Source organism: Rattus norvegicus, chromosome 6, assembly GCF_036323735.1.
Source record: "Rattus norvegicus strain BN/NHsdMcwi chromosome 6, GRCr8, whole genome shotgun sequence".
In the NCBI taxonomy this organism is placed as follows: domain Eukaryota; kingdom Metazoa; phylum Chordata; class Mammalia; order Rodentia; family Muridae; genus Rattus; species Rattus norvegicus.
In genome coordinates, this window is record NC_086024.1 from 142,733,709 (window position 1) to 142,743,778 (window position 10,070).

At 39.0% G+C, this 10,070-nt stretch overlaps 1 protein-coding gene, 1 long non-coding RNA gene and 1 gene segment (V, D, J or C); 2 read left to right on the forward strand and 1 right to left on the reverse strand.

Moving 5' to 3' along the window:
* Positions 1–648: 648 nt before the first annotated feature.
* On the reverse strand, positions 649–2,233 carry LOC691955 (Ig heavy chain V region VH558 A1/A4). The segment is given in 2 exon segments: positions 649–1,745; positions 1,829–2,233. Coding segments are annotated over 2 exon segments (374 nt in total).
* Positions 2,234–4,171: 1,938 nt separating this feature from the next.
* Positions 4,172–5,920, forward strand: LOC120093168 (nuclear ubiquitous casein and cyclin-dependent kinase substrate 1-like). Its single transcript, XM_039078079.2, has one exon. The coding sequence runs from the start codon at positions 4,370–4,372 to the stop codon at positions 5,099–5,101; it is 732 nt and encodes a 243-aa protein (XP_038934007.1). The 5' UTR covers positions 4,172–4,369; the 3' UTR covers positions 5,102–5,920.
* A 474-nt stretch (positions 5,921–6,394) lies between these two features.
* On the forward strand, positions 6,395–8,844 carry LOC120093271 (uncharacterized). The gene is made up of 3 exons (XR_005486381.2): positions 6,395–6,563; positions 7,695–7,830; positions 8,486–8,844. It is a non-coding gene; the product is annotated as an uncharacterized LOC120093271 (long non-coding RNA).
* Positions 8,845–10,070: the final 1,226 nt, after the last annotated feature.

A 10,070-nucleotide genomic window follows, 5' to 3' on the forward strand; every position in this document is an offset into this window, starting at 1 on the left:
GGTTTGTTTCCCTCTATGACACCTGCACGTATGACCTCCAGAAATAAAAGCTTTACAAGGAGAAAATTTTCTGTGCTCTTAGAGATAAACAATAGAAAATTTCAAACTTAAAATACATACACAAACACACAATCACACACCCATGCACACACACACAGAATGAGAGAGAGAAAGAGAGAGAGACAGGCTGAGATAGGCTAAAACCCAAACATTTTACTTACGTATTTCATTATACATAAGCATTAAACTTTTTACACATGCCTCATCATTAAGTCCTTTAAATCCAGCCTTTTAAATACACTTTAAAAATACAAAGACATGAGAATTTAGAACATATGGGAAATTTACATGACAGATAACTTATCAGAAATTTCTCTTTATTAGTATTTTACAATTCATTTTTCTATAACTTATTGAAAATACATTGCTTCATGCAATATATTCTGATTACTGGTTTCCATCTCCAACATGTTATCAATCTTCTCCCAGCACTGCTCTGTTCAGAAAATTAGAAAACAAACAGAATCTAAATATAATGGAAAGGAAAAGCAAACAAATGGAATTAGGACAAAACAAATAAAGAGAAGAAAAGTCATCAAACATAAAATATAGGAAATAGATGTGCATGGAGAGACACATAATCACAAATGCTCTGTAGAACAAAGCTGGGCAAGAGATATGTAATGAGTATGAGAGTTGATGCGTTATCTCTATAGGTCCATGTTCCAAAGAGGGTAGTGATTAGGTATGATTACTGGGAATGGGAAGAAGTAAATATGGGACCAAATCTTATCCTTAATCTCAGAACCTACCTCAATCAACAAGTATATACATGTGTTGGTTAAGCAGTTTGATGAAAAGTGATTTGGTAATATTTTGACCAATGAACAGGAAATATATTTGCATGCCTGTGCATTCTGATGAATATTTCTCAAATTCTAAAAGACTGGAATTTCTGCTGGAACACGCGGCAAGTGATCACAATACACCTGAAGTCATTGAGACTATGAAGGAGTGTTTGCTTGCCTGTGTTGGTGATTTAGATTTTATAGGTCAAATTCATATCATACATTATTCCCAACAATTGCAAATACGGCTCTCTCGGGTTCTTGTGATATTTTTAACATGCATCACAATTCTTTTCACTTTTTATTGTTTTATTGAATAGGAAACATGCCAATAAAAGTGGTAAATAGTGAAGTGATTCACAAGGTATGGTGAATTGTATGGTTATCCAAATAACATCACTTTATTCATACAAGTTCATTTATAAAGAGGACAAAGGCACTATAGGATTAGAGGAGGAGGCAATAAATGGACATTCAAAATTACTATTCCTGAGCAAGGCTAGATATTAGTCTTCTCTCTCATCTCAGTCCCATGGAAGCTTGCTGCTCCCACATGGTTTCTGACACATTCAGGATGTGGTAACAACACTGTGTCTTGCACAGTAATAGACCCCAGAGTCCTCAAATGTCAATCTTCTGAGTTCTATGTAGGCTGTGTTGGAGGATTTGTCTGCAGTCAGTGTGCCCTTGCCTACAACTTCTGATTGTAGGCAGTACCATCACTTCCAGGAGCAATTGCTCCAATCCATTCCAGACCCTGTCCAGGTCTCTGCTTTACCCACTGCATATCATACTAGGCAAAAGGGTAGCCAGAAGTCTTGCAGGAGACTTTCACTAAAGATGCAGGCTTCACCAGCTCAGGTCCAAACTGCTGCAGCTGCACCTGGAAGTGGACACCTGTATAGAGAAAGGCAGAGTGGATGTCATTTTCACCTCAGGCCCTGTTTCCTCTTCAGATTTGGAAATGGTGAGCCCCTTACCTGCAGTTATTGACAGGAAAAAGAGAAAAACCCAGCTCCATTCCATGGTTAGAGTCACTGTGCTCAGGGACTGTGGAGAGGACACTAACCATAGGTTATTTACACACTGTGGACATCCCTGTATGTACAACTATAGACCCAGGTAATTAATGACCAGGTAAATTCTTATATAAGAACCTAGTCTACCAGGAAAAGAACTGGAGGGGAAGGACTTAAAGGCACATCGGTCAGGCAACAGGATGCTCAGGTCCAAATCCTAATCCTCTCTGAGGAAATGCATCCCATACACTTGTACTCTGAGCAGAGGCTGTGTATGTAACTTTAGGGACTGAGCTCTCAAAAGATTTTTGGTAAGATTCTGTTGCTCCACTTTTGCACAATGTCATCAGATTGCTCTACAGGTGTTTTCTATAGTGATGATGAAATGGATAGAATACTCTAAAAATGGCTAATTTTTACTGCCTTCTTTCAGATATGTGGAATGAATATCTACCTTTCCAACAGGTTATACACTTCAAAAGTCACTACAATGACTAAAATTAAATGTACTATGCATATACATATAGAGCAATCACAAGTAATTAGTGAATCTCCAGAAATCTTCCCCCACAAAAGTGAATATATCTTTCCCATCAGTCAACATATGTCAAAACACATTCACTTTGGTGTGGGCCCTCAAGGTTTCCTCCCCATCCATGTAGTAACACACTGTTTTTTAATACTTCACGTTATTTTGTGATGAGAAGAGGATATATATGCAACAAAGTGGATACATTAACCTGTAGGGACGACTTGCCTAATTCAATTCCAAGAGATTTACCTGATATTGGTAAGCTTACCAGAACATATCTGTACTTGCTCCACCACTTCAAGATCTTCAATATGATAATTTTCACTGGTATGGTTTGTGTGAGAGAGAGAGAGAGAGAGAGAGAGAGAGTGTGTGTGTGTGTGTGTGTGTGTGTGTGTGTGTGTGTGTGTGTGTGTGTGTGTTGTGCTGGTAAATATACCTCCTGAGAGTTTGTCTTTTCTGTAAGAACAGTTCAATCCCTGAACATAGAATTTCACGATAGAATTTCTGGGAAGTGTTTCAGAAAGAATCTTCAGGGTAATTGTGCCTGTCAATCACAGCAGGACAGATCAGTTAATATACTTAAGAAAGGAAACCACATAGGAAACAGAGTCCCCTCCACACCCTCTTCATTGATCTTTAGAGATTATTGGCCTCATTGCGCCCCCTGCTGGACATGAACTTCCATGCAGGTAGGTTTCTCATGGCTTACTCTGAAGTTACAATCTGGCTTCACAAATAATTTATCCCTGTAACTTCAGTGTTCATGGAATTCAGCTGGAGGGAGAAATGGATGGAGATTACATGAGGATAATGACTTATACATCAGAGATTTTACATTGTGCCAATATTGCTATAGTATCAATTCCAAAGCCAGGTTCCTTCTTGGTGGCATTTGGATCTAGCTCTTGCAGTTCCCACTTCTAAAAAAGTAATGACAGGAGATTACAGTTTCTTTTCTATCGTCATTAGGCTACACCTAGGGCAGAGAACCTGTGTTCAGACTGTAAAGCACTCACCATAAATTGTATAATGGACAAAGTAAAAAGACTTACACAATAACTGTACACCGGATTGAGAACGTTGACATAAATAAGTGAAAAACATGGCTGACTCTTAGGAGCTGAAACCATTTTGAACATAGTGCTGTGATAGATCCATATGAACAAGAATGAATAGTTAGTAAAAATTCTGATTAGAGAAACTTAAAAGGACCAACCAGACAAAAGACCTGAATCCTAGAAGTTTGCAATGAGAATCACTCCATAGTTACAGGGGCTCTAAGAAACTGACCCACCAACCAAAGAGCATACATGGGCTGGACTTAGGACCCTAGGACATATGTTCAATCTTCTTTGGAGTCCCGCAATAACTGGAGTGGGGGTTATGCCTAAAGCTGTTGCCTATCAGTAGAATGCATTCCCCTCACTAGACAGCCTTGTCTGTCCTCAGTAGGAAAGGATCCCCATAAGCCTACGGAGAGTAGATGCAGTAGCTTTGGAGGATATCAAATATGCCATCACGCTCTCAAAGAAGAAAAGAGCAGAATAGAAGGAGGGACTGTTTGGGGGAAACCATGGGAGAGGGGCAATAAATAAGGATATAAAATGAATGAATGAATGAATGAATGAATGAATGAATACATGGATGGACAGATAGATAAACAAATGAATACATACATACATACATACATACATACATACATACATACACAAACAAACACCTTTGGATCTCCCAATATAATGTGGGCAATTAAAAATAAACCCCATCCATTTTGAAGAGACCGGGTAGCGGGGGGCTCGTCAGATCCAGGGACCCGAAACAAGCAGCCGCGGACTCTGAGAAGCCAGCAGCTCCGGGCTTGGCAGCAGCGGCCCCGCTGGCCGGAGCGGGGGGGGGGGGCGCCGAGTGTGCGGGGAGGGGGGTCCTGGTCCTCGTCTCCTCGACTTGGTCGCGCCTCGACAACGAACATGTCTCGGCCTGTCAGAAATAGGAAGGTCGTTGATTACTCACAGTTTCAGGAGTCAGATGATGCAGAGGGAGATTATGGAAGAGATTCAGGCCCTCCTGCTAAGAAGATTCGGTCATCTCCCCGAGAGACTAAAAATAAGAGGCGATCTGGCAAAAATTCACAAGAAGACAGTGAAGACTCAGAAGAAAAAGATGTGAAGAGCAAGAAGGATGATTCTCACTCAGCAGAAGACAGTGAAGATGAAAAAGATGACCATAAAAGTGTACGCCAGCAGCGGCAGGCAGCATCGAAAGCAGCTTCTAAGCAGAGAGAGATGCTCTTGGAAGATGTGGGCAGCGAGGAGGAGCCGGAAGAAGATGATGAGGCGTCATTCCAGGAGAAAGATTCTGGCAGCGACGAAGATTTCCTAATGGAGGACGACGATGATAGTGATTATGGCAGTTCAAAAAAGAAAAACAAAAAGATGGTTAAGAAGTCCAAACCTGAGAGGAAAGAAAAGAAAATGCCCAAACCCAGACTAAAGGCTACAGTGACACCAAGTCCAGTGAAAGGCAAGGGGAAAGTGGGTCGCCCCACGGCTTCAAAGACATCAAAGGAAAAAACTCCTTCTCCCAAAGAAGAGGATGAGGAAGCAGAAAGCCCTCCAGAAAAGAAGACATCTGCAAGCCCCCCACTCGAGAAGTCTGGAGATGAAGGGTCTGAAGATGAAGCGGCATCTGGGGAAGATTAAAAGTGATATTTGGGGAGAGGTTTTATTAAAAAAACAAAACAAAAAAGGAAACCTATGTAGGACACGGTTTGGGCTGTGGCTTGACTCATGGGCTTTCAGTGCTATTTCATTTGTCTAGAATAATGTTTTTCTCTCTACCATCTATCTTTCTCAAAACCATTGTATGCTGATGTGTTTAAGTTGCCATTTTGTCTCAGTCTTTTCTCTGCCAGTCCCCCCAACCCCCACGAAAGCCATGTCAATCAATCACTGGATTGACCATTTCATGTGTTAATAGCAGGAAGGAATGCCACGGCCGCACAGCAGTAAGATTTGAGGTGGGCGCTATGGAAGCTGCTTTTTACTAGCAACTTGAACAATAATCAAAAACAAAAATCTAGAAAGGTTTTAATTAAACAGTTGCTTTTTCTTCTCCTGTACTTTTGACAGACCAGTTGTCATTTAACATGAGCTTATATGTCTAAACTGTAAATGTCAAAAAGAATCATGACTCTAAATTTGTCCGGTGAGGCAGTTGGGAGGCGAACATGAATTCTGGGTTGCTAACTCAGTACGCAGTTACTCCCAGGTGTGGAGGGAGGCCGTCCTGGAACTCAGTATACTCGCTGTTCTCAGAGATGCGGGTCCACCGGTTCTTTCGTCTTGATAATGGGCTTCTGTCTTTTCTTACTGGGCCACCAGAATGAGTCTTAATTTCATATTTCATTCATGTTTTCATTGATTCAAGTTTTTAAAGTACATCCTGTTTTCTGGTAAAGTTTTACCAATGGTCAAAAATTAAAAAGATTGCTTTGAATTTCAATGACAAAAAAAAATAAACCCCCATTAGAAAATAGGTTGTTCAATTTACTTTTATAAAAATCCATTTTCCTGTGTGCTGCATCAGTTTCCTCCCTATCCAGAGGAAGTCCTTCCTTTGCTACTCGAAGGCAAATTCTACTTCTCCCTTATTCTCTTTCTCTTCTCCCTAATTATTTATCTCAAGACTTTTCCTCCTATTCCCTGTCCTTGTCCCTCTGGGTTAAACAAGACTTCTTTGTGCTGAGAACTTGGGTTTGGGATGTCCTGGGACTCTACAACCATTCCTTTACCTTCACCTGTGTTGTCCTGCAGCTGTTAGAGAAAGTTTCTGAGAATATTGAAATGGTGAAAATTTCAAATGTATTTGGTTGCTGTAAGTTCAAAGAACATCATATCGGGAAGGATGATATTCATGTCCTTTCTCAAGACACATGAATATGGGAAAGCTGAAATACAGATAATTTCTCTCCATAACCGATATCAGCTCTGCTGCAATCAGCTCTGGGATTATGTTGTGAAGATTCCTGAATGATGTCCACTCCTCCTCCAGGAGTCAAGATGCTTTTCCACTGCTTCAGTATCATAGCCACTGGGGTCTGCCTGCCATAAGAATCTGTAGGTTGAGCATCAACAAAGGAGAAACCTGTTCTCGAACAAGGATGTAAGTTACCTTATCATGTATTCTCAAAACATGCCTCTCAGTGCAGTTTGAGTTCTTGATTATTACTCTAGAAAACATGGACCAAACATCAGGAACAGAAAAGATTTATAGATACAGTAACTGCTGTGACAGCACTCCCATGAATTTCTCTAAAAAATGATTAGAAAACTTAAAAATGAATAAGAAAATGTCAACTTACCATGAACCTCTTGTTGAGAGTTCTGGGATTGGTGTTGATCACTCAGCAATAGGACCTGGAAATTCAGGGCTGTGCTCCTCTTCCAGAGCTACAGGCTCAGGTCTGGAATGATTTTCTAAAGGAAATTGATTAATTGCATGTCCTTCCAGGTCTGGAATGATTTTCTAAAGGAAATTGATTAATTGCATGTCCTTCCAGGTCTGGAATGATTTTCTAAAGGAAATTGATTAATTGCATGTCCTTCTCCTGTATGCTAAGCTATTTGTTGGAAGCCTAGGAGATTTGTTTGCCTAGGCAAGAAAAAACAAACAAGCAAACAATAATAGGAAAGAATTATACGACTATATCTACTGATACATATATGGGGTTATTTACAGCAGTTGCTTTTTGTTACTGTTTATTTTAGTTTTTAATGAAGAATAGACTCTTTGTTCATACAATATATACTCTTATTACATTTTGCCCTACTACTACTCCTTTCTCTTCCTTCCGACCTCTTCTCCTATCTGGATCCTCATCCTTCCTGTCTTTCATAAGAATGAAGTTCTAGGAGTTAAAAATAGAACTGATCAAAAATAAAATACAATTAGCTAAAACAAAAGCTATTACACTGAAGTTGGAGAAGGTAAATAAATAAAAGGAAAAGACTCCCAAGAGAAAGCACAAGAGTCAGAGGACCACTTGTTCAAACACTCAGGAAACCCATAAAAGTACTAAACTGGGAAGTATAACATATACAGAGAGGACTGTTGCTAAAAATATTTGTGGAAAAAACTTTTCCTGAAAGAGCACAGGTGAAAGAATGTTTTGATATACCAAACACAAGAAAGGACTTTTGAAGAAGGAGTACAAACATGACCACACATAAATTGGAAGACAAGCACTGGGCCTTGTTTAGTTTGTTCCAACTCATTATTCTTATCTATCCACAGGCATGTATTGGTTCACCTTCCATAGTATTGTTGAGCTCAACCTATACTAATGCTGACATTGAGAGAAACTCACCCCCAAGAAGTGCTTATGAGATTCCTTCAACTGCTTGCTGCTTTATCAGCTTCAGGACAGCTGGTGAGTCTTCTGGTTTCTTCATGTTTCAGCTACAAGTGCCTGGTGTCTACCTGCCTACAGGACTGGTTTGCAGCTGCTGAGTTGTGTTAGGTGTTTGCTATGGGACTCAACTGCTGCCAAAGATAAAGCTCACCCCCAAAGAACTATTACTGAACAGGACCACTTACCCCATATCCTAATAAATTTTCTCTACCATTTCCAACATTGGGTGGTGGTTTACAGGAAATGATGAACTTTGTTAAAAAGTAAGGGTCAAAAATGTATGCCTACAAGAGACTAATAGATCCCATGGTGGCCTGGTGCTTGCAAATTCTGTCTTTGTGAGTTGATATGACTATGGCTCAGTTGAGATAAAGCCTGCAAATCCTAGTGTCTTCCATCCCTTCTGGATCTTGTACTCTCTGCTTCCTATTTCTCAAGATTTCTTGAGCTCTGATGAGTAGGATTTGATGAAGTGAACTCATTCAGATCTAGGCATTCCTGATTTTTTGCTTTAACGTCTAGCTGTTGGTCTGTGTTTTCTTTTACATTTGCTTCAAGAAAGTTTCCTGCTGATGCCTGAATCAATCACTAATCTATGACAGAAGTAAAATATCATTAGGATTCAATTTTGTTACATTGTTTACTTTACCAGTAGTATTTGATTTTATCCTAGGTCTCTGGGCATGGATCCATTGCAGAATGAAACGTTCACACAACTAATTGAACATGGACTCCAGTGTCTTTCGCTACATCCCAGGCTAGCAAAAGAGAAATGTAAACAGCAACCCAGCCACAAATCATTTACAGATCTAGAATCTGTCCTACCTGAAAATTGTGATAAGGGGATATTGGCACAAAGCTGGTGAAGTAACTAATGAATAATCTGATTTGACTTAAAGCTTTCTTACACAATGAGACACAACCCAAACACAGCATTCTTTATCACATAATTATAATGCAGTCTGAATGGTTATATTTCACTTTACTTTTGCCCACGTATGTTCATCTGACAAATGAAGTCATTTAAATAAAATTTTGACAAGTTCAGAAGGATTAATAAACTTTTATGAATGTTGAATACAGATACTCAATTGAAGATATTAGAAAAGAAGACAAAAAATTTTGTGAATTAATGCCTATGATCCATGCATGATATGCGAGACTACAAAAAGTAATGTAAATTATATGCATCACTTTTTTCTTCTCAACTTCTAAAACTCTTGAACATGGGATTTTTCCAATTTTTTTTTTTTGTTGTCTGGTAAGAACTGTGTTCCATGTAGCATTCCTATACTGCGAGCAAGTCAGTACTTTTAAGTATTTTCAAAGTTATATTCGATTGTTTAAATATTTCTTGATTTTTCAAAGTAACACTTCGGTTAGTAGGAAAAAACATAAAGAAATCTACAGTCTCCAGTCTAGGACTAGGATTTAAACTCTGATCACATGAAAAGATGTAATATTTGCAAAGAAAATATTACCAAAATTCTTCTCTCTCTCTCTCTCTCTCTCTCTCTCTCTCTCTCTCTCTCTCTCTCTCGTTTCCTAAAAATAATAATAAAATAAAAATAAAATAAAATTAGATGAAGAAAACAGTAACAGGAATGGGATTAAACAGACAAAAGTAAAAGCACAAGAAACACAGTGTAAGGGGACTTTCTGTTATGATATGGCTTCCACTACATGGACAGGAGAGGAGACTCTGTGCTGGCAAGGTGACCAGCAGAGGAGATAAAGAGTCAGTGAGGGGAAAAAGTGATCTTTGCATGATGGTCAGGGGAAACGCTCAGCTGTCTTGTTAGCAATCAGGGCACTTCTGTGGCTTTGATGAGCAATCCGGGTAATTCTGTGGATTTGACCAGCCATCAGGTATTTCTGCTGCATGGACTTACTAGGTACCAGCTTCTTTATTCATACAAGTTTCATAGAAAAAAGACCGACTGATAATTCTCATGGTACAGAATATCCATTTTCTTTGTCCATACACATTCAGGGATAAAACTTCAGTCATAATTAGAAAATACAAAAAGATTATTCTTATTATTAGTAGTACTATAACTCAAAACTTCAACTCCAAATCTAACACAATTAATATATGATAGCCTGCAACTACACTGGCAATGTGTGTTGTTGGAAAGCCCTCCAGAAAAAAAAAGTCTGAACCAGTATTTTTATGAATGGCAAATACTAACACCTAATTCATTTTACTATATGTACACTATAAAGTAGGAAAAGTTTATTTTAGTACATTTATCTTA